The 18,055-nt window shown below is 40.7% G+C and overlaps 1 protein-coding gene across 1 annotated transcript; it reads right to left on the reverse strand.

Annotated features, from left to right (window-relative positions):
• Positions 1–887: 887 nt before the first annotated feature.
• LOC310890851 (ubiquitin carboxyl-terminal hydrolase 42-like) lies at positions 888–11,422 on the reverse strand. Its single transcript, XM_083853163.1, has 10 exons — positions 8,909–11,422; positions 7,820–8,057; positions 6,913–7,113; positions 5,719–5,829; positions 5,456–5,558; positions 5,225–5,292; positions 4,998–5,068; positions 4,381–4,463; positions 3,037–3,148; positions 888–2,717 (listed from the first exon to the last, which is right to left on the reverse strand). The coding sequence occupies exons 1-10, from the start codon at positions 9,647–9,649 to the stop codon at positions 2,478–2,480; spliced, it is 1,968 nt and encodes a 655-aa protein (XP_083709289.1). The 5' UTR covers positions 9,650–11,422; the 3' UTR covers positions 888–2,477.
• Between the last annotated feature and the right edge of the window lie 6,633 nt (positions 11,423–18,055).

The raw sequence follows: 18,055 nt of genomic DNA on the forward strand, positions 1-18,055 counted from the left end.
AGACGCATTTTCTTCTGTGCTGTTCCTGATTTATCAGCTAGAAGAGACACTTACAGTTTAGTACAATCAGGATTCTTTTGACATTAGTAGCATAAAAAGTCTATTTTTGCAACACTGGTATTTGAAAGACCTCCGTTCAGTCCCTAATTTTGTTCTTGATAATGGGACAGATTGTATTAATGTTTGCAAGAATGTGTGAACAACCAGCCTCCCCTCCATGTCGTATTTTAAGATTAAAACTTGTGGTCGTCCCTGTCTCAAAATACAGACATGCTTTGCAACAATCGCACTCCCTCTTTAGCTTGAAGGAACTTGTCAGTGCCAGAATCTACTGACTATGGCAATTTACTTCATCATCCAAACCGGGCAGAATTTTTGAAAACCTCTTGCAAGATTTCACTTCTCCAAACATTATGTAGAAGACATTCAGCTGTAAAGCAAGAAGATGAAGTCCTTTGTTTCCTATGCCAGAATGACATTTTCAACACTGAACAGGATTGTCACCAACTGTTAACTGGTTGTTAAGTTGTGGCTAGGTATAAAATGTAGAAAATGTTTAAAAATAAAACTTGCCTATGGATAGTGAACTGTCTTCTTTGGGGATTACTTCAATTACCTGTAAGAGGAAAACAGATGATTTGGGGGGGTTGTTTGTTTTTAAGAACGGGTGCAGTCTTGCCAGTAATTTAGCTGGTATTTTTCAAAGTGACCACAAGTGAACAACAAGTAGAACAATTGCAGGGCTCCTCAGTTTACAGCATGAGGTCGCTTTTTCCAGGTGAAAAGCGGAGCCATAAGTGGCAGTACACTAAAGCCCTGGCACGTTGAGATCCAAGAGGAGAGCTGTTTGGCCCTCCTTTTCACTCCTGGGAACCACATACCTCAAAACCCACAGACTATGGGATATATCTCAGAGAAATCTTGGGAAAGGAGAGCATGAAGAACATGTTTGTAAATTTATTTCTCCCTGGGCTTCTTCTGCTTCTCCAAGAAATACTTGTTTGAATATAACTTTGGCAGCAGTACTTATGCTGTTTTGCACCCACCACATTTAAAACTCCTACAAAAAACTGAAAAGTTAGACTGAAAAGCATCTCTTTCCGTTCTACTTTGTAAAGCTGCATGTTTTCCTCATGCAAAACAACAGGGGAATGGAAGCTAGAAAAGGAAATGCTGAATGTAAAACAAAACAGACCAAACCTCAGCCCTCCAGGACAAAAGCCGATAACTAAGTCCTTTCTAACATGCTGATTAGGTTTCAAGAGGATACCGCTTTAAATAAGCGTAATTGTGTGTCCATAGGCAGAAGCTGAATAATGACAGGATGAATATCTATACTTAATTTTTTGTTACTGTCTTCCTGTAGCACACAGGGACTTGTTACGTTTAGGGAAAATGCTAACCTAATGGAGGGTTTAAACCATAAGCTAGTTTGTTATACCAAAATGACTGAGAGAACAAAGCATAAAGTGTTTTCAGATTTCTAGTACACCTTGATTGCTATCCATTAAACTTAAGACAGGTTAAACAAAGCACAGGAAATAAGAGAACTCCTAGTCCCACAACTGGCAAATTGTGCGCACACTTTCCGTTCCTGAGAAAATAATACACAAACCTGAAAAATGCATTTAACTGAGAAATGAAGACATCCCCGTCCTATTGGAAGACTAAGGTGACAGCTCTTGGGCTCAGTGATTTTCGGATAAGCTCCAGTCTTCAACTTGCAGACACCAGTGACAGCTCCTTTTTTCGGATTGAAAGGGAAAATGTTTCAACAACACATTGAAAACATACTTAAGGGACAAGAAACAAAATCAAGACTGCAGTGAGAAGGAAAACAGAAAAACAATACTGGGAAAAAAAAAAAAAAGAGAAAAGAGAAAAGACCTTGGTCTTTGTATCGACCAACGAGATAAGCCTTACACATTTTTAAGTTTATTTTTGACGATTGATTGATGCGTTACCAGATATTAAGTACTATTCAAGAGCAAATATTAACACTAGTAAGAATAAATCCGATCCACCAGCCCTTATTCAAAATACATCAATTTCTAATTTGGAGATAACGTCTCTCTGACAAGGAAGTAGAAAAGCTGTAAATACCGATATAGTTTCCTCTCCCGATGTTCCATATACATACCGACGCTGTTCCTACACCTACACTCTGAGCATAAATTTATGTTGACATGAGTATCGGGTGTTATTTCTGTTTGCCTTGAGAGACTCTCCTCCTGTCCACTGAAAAGTAAACTCAAGATTCCAGATCAGTTAAAACAGTTGCTAGCCCCCCATTCAGAGTTCTGCAGCAGCAGTGTTCAGATTTTTCAGCAGTCTCTTTACAAAATGACCACTTATAAGTGTACAAAAACACTTATCACCTAGCTTCTCAGTAGGTACACGTTTGGCCTCTCTTAAGCAGAGAGTCAATCACAGCTTAAGATTTTATACAAGATCCCATTTTCAAGTTTGGGATTATTTCAGAAAATCTTTTTGCCTAGAAACAGTACTACTAGTAACACTTTAACTGGTTTGCCAGCACAACCTTTTACCCTGTTAGAAATGATGTTGACTTCTACCTTCATGTAGCATACATAGTGTCCTGTGCGACAGTTGATTCCATGATGCACCAGCACCGCATATAAGGCATAGAGGAGTGGTTCTCCACTTGATTGAGACATGTAGGCTCGGAGGTCCAAATATTCAGGATATTTTACCTCCTAAAGAGAGACCAAGAAGATAGAAAAATTATATCAGAGTACTTCGCAGACTAGCCAGAGAAAAACACTTCCAAAAAACAGAGACTGGAATTATATGAATATATCTCTTGATTCACTAAAAATAAGTCTTCCCATAAGCAACGTTTAATACTAGAAGTTGCAGACAACTGTTTCCTGATGAATTAGCCTTCTCAGAGGAAAGTTTATGCTTCTTGTCAAGCAGGAACTTTACTGATATTAAGAGAAAAGTGAAAAAAAGAGAAAATGAAAATAAAAGCAGACCATTTCTCTATATTCTTAAGGTATATTCTTAATATACCTTGTTGATCTTTCCACCTGTGAAATCTGCAAATCTTTTCAGTGATATTGTGAGAACGTTGGAAGAACGGTGTACGGTAAATCTCTTGGATGCAGGAACCATCTTTTTACACCTTAAAAACAAGCAGAGACAAGTGTTTGAAAGCATCTTCTTTTTCGCCCCCAAAACAAACTCCTTTTAATGTCTCACGCATGCTTATGCTATTTGAATGATATTTACTTGCATCATATGTTTGGTTTTTTCTTTTCATAAACCCATGCACTGCATGTCACGTTTGTTAATACAGAGAAGAAGGTAAGTTTTACCAACAACTCAGAGCACAGCGGGAACAGGAATCTCTCATGAAAGCGTATTACCAGGGAGTTATAAAATATAAACAAAAAATATTAAAAATGAGTTATATATAAGACTAATAACAGTTATCAGCAATGGAAAAAGTACTGTACATGTGCAAGGCCTTTCCTTTTAAGCTCACAAAAAGACAGAAAATTCTGGCTTTAAGTGTGACTGAACCGATCACACCTCAAAGAGCACATTAAGGAAAGACCATGCAATTCAGATGTGAGGTGCTATTACAGTTCTTTCTCTTCCTCAGACATCAGTTATGAGAATCCTGAATACGCTGCATGTTGCTTTCTAGGATCCGCAGGCCAAGACGAACCTGGGATTAAATTGCTTTAATAACCTATTGGACGCTCTTGATTCGACACCCTAATTTCCTTAGTATCCGACAACAAGAAGTGGATACTGCATTTTTCATTTAGAGGGGTCAGGCATGAATCCTACAGAACTGAGCCGGGCACTCTGTGCTTTTCTGAGGGGATGTTTGACTAACAGCTTGTTTTGCCAAACCATCTTATGCAAATGTTCAATTGTTTCTCACATACGTAGAAACATCTTACATATTGATCAGCACAGAGAGCGCCTGAACTCAATAGGCTTTCCCTGTGCACGGGTTAGGCTTAAGGGAGCTCATTTCAGGCATTAGTCCACATCGACAGGTTTCACAGTTCAAGAGCTGTGCAAGACGCTGTTTAGTGAGCTAGCACAGGCTGCTAACATTCATTACCACGGAGCCAGCTCACATTCCCTGACACTCAATCTAACTTTGTTTCACAGTGAACGCTGGGACCTGCAGGAACCTGCTGCTGCCTTCCACTCCAAATCATTCTCCATAGCTCCTTGCTTCAGCTCACCACTACTACGAAATGAAGCAACAACAACAACAACAACAAAGCTGCGTCTCCTTATTTCTAAATGAAGTTAAAGGATAACTTACGCTCTAAGTCATGTAATATATAAAACTAATATCTAGTATTAAGACATAATTAGTAATGATCTTACTCGCTACATTTATAGCAATTCTCTCCATCCAGCTCTTCAGGTTTCACAAATAGTTCTAGAGCTCTGGTAACAGATGAAACCGCCTAGAGGAGCGAGAAAGAAGAGCGTAAAGTCACTGTAAATTCAAAATTCCAGAGACGCACTAGGAGTTTATAAGAGAACCTGACTAATACATTCTTAAGCGATCTACTATGAGCACTGTCAAGAAGGAGGCAGAAAGAGCATGCTCAGCGTTTACCTCACCTGGAAGTCATTCTACTTTGAAACAAATCATTTTCCAGTAACGCAGACAGCATCTATAGTGTGCTTTGTCATCAATACTGGCAACAAATCCAGCAGTCTAACAATTAGATGTATATTGAGGTAGAACAACAAAGAAGTGTGACAGTATTATACTTTGTGCAGCAATAAAATTCTTTCCCCTTAAACCCAATGCAGACGTGGAGACTATTTACAGGGGTTCCACAGAAGGACAAAGTCCAATCCACTTTCTAACCACCACCAAGCTCTTATATTTTAACATTGTACGTGGTTTGGTTTTTTAAGTTAAACAAGTTTAATTTAGAAAGTTATACATGTACTTAAACATCATGAATTATATTTACAAAACCTCCTACCTTTACATCCAAAGTGATATCAAGAAATGCCTCATACGTATCCGAAACTGCTTTGCAATTCAAGCACTTCACTGGAAGCAAAATATAAATGCTTAACAACACGTGAAGGAGACTAACTGTCCACATTCAAGTTGTCGATAGATACTACTTCAGACAAACTACAGACTGCTTTACTACCGACAAAAGACACAGATCAGTTCTAAGGACAGGAATATTTTTAAAAGTACCTCTTGATCTTAGAAATCCTCCAAATATTTGATGAATGGTGGTGGTAGCTTGAGAAGATCTGTCCAATCTGGAAATAAATTATAATCAGACCTCAGAAGATTTAAGGCACACAGTTAACTCTTCAAAGAGTTTTATGAAAACCAAGGATGACCTAGACTTTCAGTTTTGATAGTAAATAAAGGCCTAAAAGGTGCTAGAGAACGTATAAAAGTGAATTTGTTTATGCTTACTTGGTGCTTCCATTCAAGCACACTTCCTGCATAGCATCAACAGTATAGCGCAAGAACTCGTGTGCGTCTTCTTGACTGCCAAAACGGAAATGTTGTCCTATTCCTAAATAAGAAGATGATAGTATTTACCTCATTTAAAAATGAAGTAATTCTCCTGTTTCTAAAATCTCTCTTCTTTATAGTGTTAAAACCATTTATACACATCAAATAATTATTTGAAGATTACAAGATGCTGAAAAAGAAACACATCTGAAGCCACTTACGACTGAGATTATTGATAACACGCGTAGGCTCGATGGCATCAACAGTGCAACGCAGGGCCTGGTTAATGTGAGTCTCCATCGTGCACATCATGCAAAAATCTTGTTCACGACCTGAAGAGTGAAAGAAGAAAGCATCCCAGTCTAGCGAAACAGACATAACTACAAACAAACATATAAGTAACATTTAAACTATAGATACAATATCCACTCTCCTTGTCCCAACAGCCTCCTAACATTTCATTTCACACAACTTTATAGAATAAAAATATCCATTAAGCCTGTATTCAAGTGCATTTTGTGATGAGAAATCTAAAAGACTACTGCAAAGTCACGTTTGTAAAGGCTGACAGGAATGTGAACTCCACAGGTTGCAAAATGTATGAGGAAAGAATATTTGACGTTGATGATACAGCATTAAGAGAATGTGGGTTATTTTCAGCACAGTGCTGTCAGGTGAGCTTCATGATACAGAGCTACGAGTCCTTTGGGAGAAAGGAAAAATTACAGTAATGTATGTAATAGTACTTCTGCCCTCCTTTTTTCAACAGGATTCTTAACTGAAACGATTTCTATATACAGGAAGAAAACAGTTAAATTTCTAGGTATCGATACAAAGATACCAGCCTAAAAAGCATACAGGTTTAGTACAACATTTACTTTATAGTACAACATTTTATTTAGGACAAAATCAGTCTAGATTTTAATTCAGTCCCACAAAAAAATCTAGTCGTGTTCATAACAGCTCATATTGCTTTCTAGGTTTTTTTTTTTTTTTTTTTTTAATTGGTTCAACAACAAACAGACCCTTTATTGTAGTGCATTATGGAACCTCGGCTGTGCAGACTAAAGACCTATGATGCCAACATCCTAAATTTTATTGCCTTTCTAGCAGCAGGAAGCCCAAATAGCCCAAATGCCAAATGTTCATTAAATGCATTACTGTCCAATGCACTTCATTATTCCCATGAAGCAAGAAAAGATCCTTTTAAAAAAACAAACAAACAAACAAACAAAAAAAACACATGGTGCATTAAACGCACTCCATATGCTATTCCGAGCCCGCTGCTAATACAATGCTCAAAGCCAGCTTCTACAGGTAAAATCAGGCAAGTAAGTTTGTCTCACAGAATCACTGCTGTTCTTTCACCTTCACAGCTATCCAACAGATTTAAAATACTGTTAGAAAGTACTCACATGACTGGCTGTGCTCAAGAGAAAGCATGTAATTGGCAAGTGGGGGGGTGTAGGTCAAACACTGTAGAGTAGCATTAAGAAAACACGTGTTGCCAAGATTGTACAGGCCAACTCCAACACTTTGTGTTTCTTGCCAATCCATACGTATCTTCTCAGGTGGAAAAAGAATCCTTTGTGGCGGAGCAATTCCATCATTAACAACTGCAAGAAAGTTATATTTAAAAAGAGATTTTGTTTGTTTGTTTCTAAGAAAGGTATTAAGTATATATAGGTATAGTAAATATGTAAAGTATATATAGGCATAGTAAAAATACTATTCTGCGGGAGCACCTAGAGGAACTAGCTACAATCCAAAACAGAAAAACTTATTGCAGACACCTTTAATACCGCCATATTCAAATTGGCTGGTCAACACAACGTTTTGGGAAAAAAAAGTTTAGTCAACCATTTTAATTTTTTCCTTATTATATGCTTTTTTCCTTATTATAACTTCAACCACAAACTTAGACTTGAAATTATATGGTAATAAATGCAAGGACAATGTAAAAACAAATAACTAGGAATGACGGTACCCCTACAAATATCAGATCTTTTCCTGAGCAATCTTAGCATTCAAAAACCTGTGAATAATGGAACCTGTGAATAGCAACAATCAAACACTTTTCTTTGCAAAACAGAAAAGATATGGATGAATCTGTGCATTACAAAATGCTCCCCATATTTCTCTGTCGACTGTAAATATATCAAAATTAATTTCTGTAACGTCAGTCACTTCAGTTGCCTTAGGAGAATCGCTTTGGAAGTCTTTATTCACAGTAGTCCCGTTCTCTATCAGTGCAACAAGTAAGAACTGCACTTTCTACTTTTGTTTTGAAGAAAACAGAGGCAGGATAAAGCGCACACTTACTTAGATCTCTTTGGGCAAAAGGCTTAGATTTTTCAGAGGATCTACAATAAATAGCACCTCCACATCCTTGGGCCACAGAGACTTGGCTTGAATCTTCTGCAGGTGGTATCCGGCCCCAGTTTGCGGTGCGTGACATCGGTTTTTTAGTACTCGGTTTCTTGGATTTGCCAGACCGCCTTGAAGATGGCTTTTTAGACTTTGAAGATTTGGGCTTGTTAACTATGGTCATTGTTCTCATCTGCGGCAGAGACAAATGTTCTGGCTGACGTAAGAATACCAAGAAGCATTCCAAGAAGAAAAGAGTAGTACAAGTCCTGTCACTTAATCTCAAAGAAACGGCCTTTAAGAACTAAATTGCTGGTATGAATGATTTAAAAGGAATCCCCAAACTAAACACACAAAGGAAAAATTTCCATCAAAACTCTATCAGTATTACTTTTAGCTTCTGCAGAACTAGTGGCTGATGCCATTTCTTTCACTTTCGTAGGATTTTAATCCATTACAACTCTGGAGTCTTTTTAATATAAAAATGCAAATGACATTCTCTGAGGGGAATCAGTTATTTATTGCATTTTTGGAGCTTTGCAATTATCTATTAATTATTACCTATTATCTAATAGATAATGGTTGCGATTTATATATAATTGTTGCTCACGCTAGTAATGGAGCACTATTACTTTACTGCCTGCGCTTTTCTGCTTCGTGTGCACAAAGGTACCTGCATTTCGCTGCTACTTTACTTCTGTCTTTCCAGGGCTCACCCTCTACCTCACTGTCTACTGCACCAGTCATGATGGCTTTGTTGTGATTCTATAATGAGCCTAGCTTTTGAATACACTTTTTCTGGGCGTCACTTTGTGATAGCAAGTTAATTTGTGAGGGCTTATCACCTATGACCTGCTTCTCAGTAGGTACACGTTTGGCCTCTGTTAAGCAGAGAGTCAATCACAGCTTAAGATTTTGTCCAAGATGCCATTCACGAAACTGAGTTTAACCTTGACAGAACTGAGTTTAACCTTTAAACCTGAAGCTCCGTTAAAGAATAAAGCAGCACCCAAGCCAGGAAATAGAAGTTAATCGTCACTTTACCCTGAAACGCACGTAAAGCCAGTGAGCTATTCTGTGCTGGCAGGATTGCTGCCGGGATGGCCGACGAGGCGGCGGGCACAGGGGGCCACAGGTCCTGCTCCCCGGGGCCACAGGTCCTGTCACAGGGGGCTGCCGGGGGTCTCCAGGCGCCGGGAACAGCGGCAACAGCGGGGACAGAGGGGACAGCAGCGACAGCAGCCGCCACCTCAGCCGAGGCCGTCTCCACAACTGCCACAACGGCCTCGGAACGCCGCCCAACTCGGAGCTCCAGCGTGACGCCTTTTCAACCTGGCCGCGGTGCTCACGGCTAAAAGCAGAGCGTTTCCTCCGGCGTGTCTTTACTGTCGGTGCCGGACCGGCCCTCACCCCGAGCTCTCCCTGCTGGGAGGGCTTTGCGGTTGGGGTTTCCCTCCCGCCGCCGCCGCGGGCAGGCCCCGCGCGCAAGCTGTCCGCGCTGGGGAGCGGCATGTCGCCCGCGGCGAGAGCCAGAGGGCGCGACACGAAAAAGCCCCGACACGAAAAAGCCCCGACGTGCGGGCGAGGCGGCGGGGAGACAGCTCTGAGGGAGCGGCCGCTTCGCCCCGCCGTCCTCCTCCCCTCCCGGGCCGCCCCGCCGAGACCCGTGCGCCTCAGGTGCTGCCCTGAGAGGGCGCTCAGGCACTGGGACAGCTGCCCAGGGCAATGGTCATGGCACCGAGCCTGACGGGGGTCCAGAAGTGTTTGAACAATGCTCTCAGACATAGGCTCTGCTTTTGGGGTGGTCCTGTGTGGAGCCAGGAGTTGGACTCGCTCATTATTGTGAGCCCTTTCCACCTTGGGATGTTCTCTGATTCTAGGTCAGCAATCCATTATCTGATGAGAGGTGTGGAGTCATTCGAAGGGAAGAGAGACCAAAACACTTCTGGTTTCCAGAAGCGGGTATTTGGTAACCAAACCGATGATTCCTTTTCTTCTAGAGCAAGTAGCAGCAGGGATCCGCTTTACAATAGGCTGGCAACAAGGAAACAAAGAATTGCAAACAAGACGTAGGACTTGAGCAGCAGCTTGTATACATGCATCAACTTATAAATGAGCACACAGCTGAGCGATAATGCAAAAATTGGACAAACTAAGTGAAGACGTTAACTGTAAATTTTATAGGTACACACTTTACTATGACGTAAGAACTGGGCAAGACCTTTCAGGGAAAAGAGTTGTTGGCATGTAATTTGAAGTAAGCTTCAAATCCCAGAGGATGATTTTGTTGGAACTTTATTCAGCTGAAAACGTGGAAGCCTTGTTTCTGCTTGTGTTAGTTACAGCTCCAGTTTACTTTGGTTGGGAGGGAAGGCATTCCAGGCTAACGTGCTGTACCTGTTCCTTCAGCTCATTGTCCATAAACGGAGGAGCAAATGAAATTCTTTGAATCTCCATTAAACGCAGCACTACAAAGTGGAGTAGAGGGCGATCTAGCACTTAATTTTTCTGTAAGCAGAAAACCCAACAGAATCTCCACAACAGTTTTCAAATCTTGTCCTGCAGTAAATGACCAGCTGAGTGAAGCTTGCATTTAGAGTATGTGCTCCTACATTAGATGGAAATAGCTTTTCCTCTTCAGAAGTGCAACTGAGTGGTGAACTGGCAGCTACGTAGGGAACTAGTTGTGCCAAAGGGTTTGTGTTGAACGCACAGAAAAATATGCAGGTCCCAACAGTAAAGGATTGTCTGTAGGCATCACACTGAGTACAGATGTTATCCGCAGGTTCGTGCCCAGTGCACCGCGCCAATTATTCACCCAGAGTTGGAATGCACACCAAGGTCTTTTAATTACATAATTAATTACAGAACTCTGCAGAGTCAGGTACTTGGCTATCTTTCGCGAAGCAAGCACACCTCTGACTCGAATCACTGTCATTCATACACAGGAAATTTGTGAAAACTCTCTCTTTGGCTCCTTTTGATTGGTTATTACAGCTCACCTAACTTATCTCTACTGAGCTTGCGCATTACAGAGGAACACCGGGGGGGAGGGGGTACAGGAGGAGGGGGACACACACCGAATCCCACATTAGCAAGGATTAGCATTTTGACAGGTGTGATTTCTAATGTGTTAACCCTTAATGACCCTTAATGAGCAAAAGGTTACTATAGGTCAGTCTGGAGCTGGTTTTCTCCTTCTTGTTTTTTCCCTTTTATCCCTTCTCTTCCTTGCTTCTCCTTGTGGAGTAATTGCCTTAAATGACTAGGCATTATAAGCACCCCTCCATCCCAAAAGCTACCCGCCTCCAAGGTGCAACCACCCCTCACTGAGCACATCCTCTGAATTTCTCGGAGCCTGTACCTTTAAACGCAAGCGAGGTAATTTCTACCAATCACAACCAAGATACGCATGACTGGAGTCACTCAAGCTCCACCTAAAAGATAGAAAATAATATCAATTGGCTTAAGAGAAAGGGAATGTTGGGGGAGATACTGTCACGAAGGATACCTTCTGACATCAGTCGACAGGCTGAGCCTCTCATCCCCCCCCCCCCCCCCCCCGCCCACTGGGATGCTGCGAGGTAAGATCTGAACGCTTGGTTATACCAGGCGTCTCCACGGAAACTTAGAAATCTCTAGCGTCTTTATGCTTTTTAACGTCTTAATACCTAGGCCGTGTACCTGTGCATTTCATGCATGCTAGCTTGCTTTTGCAGACAGTGAATTTATCACTGGCAATCCAAAGGACCTGTGTATCTGTTGCCGTAATAAACTGCACTTAATTGCATTGTTCCTGGCCGTGACAGTTCTCCTTGAACGCGACTAGAGCGAGGGCGTGCTGCGTTGGTGGTGGATCCGTGGCCGTGATAGTTCAGTACCCTGAAGCCGACCGCACCCGTAACGGTCAATCGGCTACACCCCTTAATGCGACACTACTAAAGGAAGAAGATGACAGGGCTTGCACGCATCGCATTAGGCTTTGCATGTGAAAACACCCCCAAATAATTTCACATGCATTTAACGTTTTTAAAGGGAAAAAACCAGGAAGGTGTAGTCCTTCTGTAAGCTACAGCTCTTGATAGTTAAGGCATCAGCATTCATTCCTTTGCTTGACAACAAACTATGAACATACAGAAGAGTTAAATATTTTCATTGCATTCTTAAAGGCGATTTTTCAGACTTGTGCTTCAGTTGTTGGAGTTGAAGAAATCGGTAGACGCCCTTACTTTTACGTTAAGACCAAAATCTTTATCTAAGATTGTGTTATCTAACACAACTATACTCCCACCCCCACATGCTTTTTGGAACTTCTGAAAGATCTTTCTGCAGTCCCACTCTGATGGTCTTTCAGTAACATACAAACTGCCGTGGCAGATTCTGTTACGGTGCTTTTCTATTGACAGTGTGCATAACACTCAAGGTAAAGCCCCTCATTTTGCAGTGGGGACATAAAGTGTTTCTTTGGACGCTGCTGCTTCTGTTAGTACTCATTTTTTCAGAAACTTGTTGAACCTGAGCTGTGCCTACCGCACCAACGAATGCTTTCATGACACAGTATTTTGTCAAAGCAGTTTTGCTTCTTGGAGCTACAGAAGCAGCTCTGGCTACATGATAGGGAACTGTGCTGCACTGGCAAAAACAGACTTACTTACAGACTTAACACCACTTGCTAACTTGATCTATTTCAAATCTCATTTTAACTTTAAAGAGCAATCAGTTTTGCGGTTCCTGTCTTACTAAGTTGCCTTGTTTTGCATGGAAGGTCAGCCTGTGAATGTTTTGCTTTATTGCATGCTTCAAAAAAAGGCTGAGAGGAAGAGACTGGAGGAACCTTTTCTATTCTATAGACTTTCCCCCACGAATGTGGAATTGCAGGCTACTTGGATGAATGTTCGAATGTAAGGGAGCAAGCCTCAGCCAAAGGAGGTAGAATCCTTGCTTAAGAGGAAGTATCAGTGTGGGGACATCTTTGCTTAATGGGAGCCATTTAAACTCTTCATAGAAACTCAATAAGCTCTACATCTTATATTTGGAAAGCAGTATGGTTACGCAGCTGCTAACCTAATGACTTGAGTCTTCTGCTCTGCAACTTCAAATTTTGTTTTCAAGCAGTGCATACATCAGTTTAGGCTTTGGACAAGGAGATTTGTAATGCAAATAGTGATAAACCAGAATCAGTGCTACTGACGAGCGTAATGGTGAAATGCAGCAAATCAAGTGTTCCTGGAGAACTGTGAGATTACAAAACCAATAAGCCATGAAGCACTTTTTTTTTTTTTTTTAATCAATTCTTATATGCTGAAATAACACCTTCAAGAAAATCTGTTTATCCAGCCAGGCGACGGTGTCTACCTGTAAGCACAAAGGAAATGCCTTGAGAGTTCGTTTGCTGTATTTGAAGTTCTTATACCCTGCAGAAATAATTATTTAGAGTAACATGTAACTGAGGAGATCGTAGCAGGAAGTATATTATTTCTAGCATTAAATTGCTGCCCCGTTGCCAGTGCAATCTAGGGAGAGAACTGTATATAATAGTTAAACTCCCCTGGACTGACTTACATTATAAAATATTCTGACAAAGTAAGCTCTAAATCACTTGACATTTTGAAGAGTTTTAAACGGGTACAAAACCGAAGCTTTATAAACCAAGCAGCATTTATAATGCTTCATATATAAAAACAATGCCTATTTTTAAGATTTGTTACATATCTATGTAGATACGCTTGCTGGAAAAGCCAGGTCTGTTGTAGACCAAATGCTGCAGATTAAGACTTGTGGCTTACCAGTTTCATTTCTGTATTTTCTTGGAAAAAGTTTTGAGTTAGAGTTTAAATATAAAATGTAAATACTGTACAGATATATATTGAAATAAGTATTTCTTGGTGTACACAGGTGATATGCATGACAAATACTCTGTATCGATCATTGTTAAAAACGTAATGTTCTGTGTAAATCCACTGCGTATTAATCTTTTCATTTATCATCAAGAGCTGTTACTTAAGCCTGGACATTCTCAAAAACAAAGTGTGAAACTATATACCATTGTGTAGCTCCTCCTTTATCAAGAGTACATGCAAGATAATTGCTCCTTTTTTCCCTTTCCAGAGGATGATTCGATTTTATAGCATGGATTATAACCGCTCTTGCAAGTGACCTTCTTTTAAGCACAACAGTTTAAATGATCAGGTTACAGAGAAAACCCTTTCACTGAAAAATAGATTCAATAAAGACTTGTGGCTTACCAGTTTCATTTCAAAACCCAAGTTGTTGGGTTTGATGGAAAAATGGTTGGTTTGGACGGTAAAAAGGTCGTCGGTTTTGATGGTAGGTTTAGTCTGAGTATTGAAGGCTTCCATCAGTAAGCTCTGCATCTGAAAGACAAAGGGAAGAAATGTCATTCCCTGTTGTGATACTCAACATGGAACTGTCTGGCTCAGTGGTTTTCTTTCTAAAGAGAGAAGTCACAACCCTGCACATGGCTTGATCTGCTCTCTGACTACAGGGCTGAACTGACTGTTGAAGGCAGCTTCCAAAGCCCTCCCATTAAACTGACTGCATTTCAGTTCCGTGCTAAAATTGGTCAACTGTACAGAATATTAGGACAAAGCTACCTGCTTTGATAGCAAACGGTAGACCTTAGGTAAGTTACATTCATTTGAAGGTTTGACTGGACGGCATCCTTGTTTTACTAGTGATCTTGTGGTCAAGCGGACCAAATCCTAGCCACAGAACAGAAGCGTTCAGAAACTGGCTAGAGAGAGCACTTAGGAATGCAGGAATTTAACTGCTTTAACGCTGCTCTTTCTCTCACGTATCTGGATTTTCCTTAAATCACAAATTATCACTAGCTATCCTTGTTAATTTATTCAAAGTAACATGAGTCCAGGTGAAAAGGCACACTCTAACAAGTGCTCAGTTGTTCCTAGTCTGCTCCTAGCTTACTTGAGAGGTTCAATACAGTTAAAAATAAATAAATAAATAAATAACCTGCTGAAGTAGCCTGAAGTAGTGGAAAACTCGGAAAATGTCCCAAGCCCTACACACCCTCCAGTTGTAATCAATGCTGCAGATGATGATGAAGATGATGATGGTGAGCATGGTTTGGTTCTTGGAAGGAATTTGTGCTGTAAATGATTGTGTAAGTCTTTGGTTCTTGGAAGGAATTTGTGCTGTAAATCAATGTATAAATCACAGATGACCTGAGGTCTGACTAGCGATAGGGCAGGCAGTCTGGTCAGGTCACTGGTGGCTTTGTCTGGCAGTCAGTGGACAGAACCTGAAATGTTGGAGGAAAGCTTAGAACCACTCTTGGCTTTAGTTGGTCTGTTGTGTAAAGCTCTATGTGAAACTAGGAAGGAAATTCCTTTTTTTTTGTCTGAAGAGTAATATGTTGTGTAGTAGTTAAAGCTGCAGAGAGAATCTAGAGTCCTAGATGTTTTGTCCTAGGGTAGTCTACTTACGAGTTCATCAGGTCAGTGTAGCTGTATTAAAAAAAAAAAAAAAAAAAAAAAGCTTTTTTATAGGAACCATGGACTGAAGTGTCATTGCATGAGCTACATAATCACGAACAATCTGGCCTATGCATAACTGAATAGATTTTTCCCCTTCAGACCAGCTTTCTGCGGAAGGAGAAGAAACTAAAACTCCCGTCCAGCAACCAGCTGAGGAAGGCCAAAATGGATTACGGATGATTTCCACTCGGAAAGCCAGTGCTACTACTGCTAAACAAGGTATTCCAGCACCTGTAGTAGGATAAATCGGAAGGAGAACTTGACAATTAACTCAAAAGCAATGTGGCGTAAAAACACAACAGAATGTAGGGGTGCTGAATGGACTCGGTTATTTCCATGATCTCATTTCTCCCTGATACCATCATGTGCCCATTGGGTCAGAAAGTTGAACTCCTTTTCTTTCCTTTTGGAGAACAAAACAGGGTCACAGCATGGAGTTTAAATGGCTGCACGTGCAGCCTGGCAACCACTGTTGAAAGCCATATCTAACGATAGAGGGATCTAATATCACGTAAATGGATTAAAATTAAAACTACAGTTTTTACCCTGAAGGGTGAAAGGAGGGGCAAAATGCCATTGATTCTATGGTTGTTTCACTTGTGAGGAGTGTTGACAGGGTTTATTCTAAATACTTCTGAAAGTTCCTGAGCACTAAGAAGCCTGAGGATCTGTGGTCCTCAGTGAGTGCCTCTAAGCCTTAGTCTCATTAACTGTTTTCTGTTTTCAGAGGACGGTCTGAATTTTGGAATAAAAACACTTGAAGAAATCAAATTGCAGAAAATGAAGGAAAAAACTAAGAGACACGGTGGTGAGTTAATATTCCCTACTTTCTTACCCTCTTCACCTTCATCCTGTGTGATGATTTTTCTTTCAAAAAAAAATTCTTCCAGTAATACCGGGTAGCTGGCTATGCTTTGGTGAATCCAACTATTTGCCAAAGAAGTGAAATTTGATTGGCTTCAGAATGGCAGGTGATGGTGGCTGGGAGCTGCTTGAGGGATAGACTTCCATGTTTAGCTGGGGGCATCGAGCAACCTGATTCTCAGCCAGCTGGTATTCTAGATGAGAATTCCAAGGGCAACCAGAGGCAAATTAGTCACCTCTCTTATTTGCATGCTCTGGTCACTGTATGTTTGACAGTAATGAATAATTACAGTTTTTTGTTCTTCGTGATAGTTTTTTCTGTTTGGTAAACTTCCTTATGTTTTGCTTGCTCTGAGCAGAAGGTCCTTCAAGATCTTCTCTTCCTCCCGTCGATTCTATGATTTTTCCTGCTCCGGAAAAGGAAAATGTCCGGACAGTGGTGAGAACTGTGACACTGTCTACAGAGGAAGGTAATAATTAATGCTTTTGTTTTGATTTCATTACTCCTAAACTGGAAGGTTAAGCAAGAAGGAAGGCAATTCACCCCTGTTAGCCTCCTGGTGCTGCCGCCTTCTGTTCAAAACATGCTTTTATGCTGAAAGTCCCTGGTTGTACTGGAAAGCTTTGGTGCTCAGGTTAAGTGCAGTAGCAGGAGAAAGAAAAAAATGTGTCAGTATGCAAATAGGGGGATAACTGAAAAACAGGAGAGTAACGAGAAGAAAGAGCTCTAGAGGACAGTGCTATGTAAGAAGCAATTTCTGAAGCTTTAAAGAGGCTGACAGTGGCACGTGTGGACAGTAGTGCGATAGGAGTCTGTGTATAAATTATATTGTTTAGAGTTGTGCAAATTCCTTTGAAAGGGAAAGAAGTGAAGAAGTACTTTTACTCATAGACATTCACCTTAGAAAGGAATATTTCTCAGCATTTGTACCTAATAATATTCTGCTTGCTTATGCAGCTCTGTTCTGCACAAAGTATAGCTGTCAAGCAGACTCAGATTCATTCTCGACTACATTCAGCTGGAATTTGAGGCAAACACTGAGACTATGGATACTTTTTCTAAGTTAATTATAGTTGTAATATGAGTTTGTGTGGTTTAGCTGTCAAAACAGTGTCTTGCTGGGTTTTTTTGGACATGGGCTAACAGTATACTATTTCTATTGGCTACTGGTCTCTATGAAATAGAAAAATTTTACTTTTGTTTTAGGGGAGGAACCTGTGGTTCGACTAGATCTTGCTGAGAAACAAGGAAAACGGAAAGCCTCCGTGGGTAAGAACTTTTTATGAGCTGTTATTTAGGTGCCGCCTTCTCTATATGACTGCATCGAAGAGTATTTTTGACGTGTGAGAGGAAAATGCGTTGCAGTGGAGATCTGTGTTGACTGCAGAAATGGCAAAAAAACCATTTAGCAGCTGAAAGGCAATTTTATGAAAATATGCTTGAAAAATAGAAGCTTGTGGTTGACTGTTCTCAAATCTTCCTGCAAAGAAATGTTCTTAAAATATTCCTTGTTTTCTCTGTCTGAAGCTGATGTAAGCGCCCTTCCGGTGAAGCGCAGCCTTGCTGAAAGGCTGGGGAAGAAGGTGGAGGTTCCGGGAAATGCTGACAAAGCACCAAAGAGAGGTACAGCTACTAAACAGGCATCTGGATGTGATTCACGGGTTTTGTATTTAGGCTCTCTGTTTGTCCTTTTCCTGCGATGTTTCTTTTTGCATGTTGGCTGAGGTCTTAATCACCGGGATTCAAAGTTACCTTTCCTGCCTTGTTTTCGAATGTGAACACAAAGTTGACGTTTATGCAGCCTCCCTAATT

Source organism: Anser anser (assembly GCF_964211835.1).
Source record: "Anser anser genome assembly, contig: HAP1_SCAFFOLD_154, whole genome shotgun sequence".
Classification (NCBI taxonomy): Eukaryota; Metazoa; Chordata; class Aves; order Anseriformes; family Anatidae; genus Anser; species Anser anser.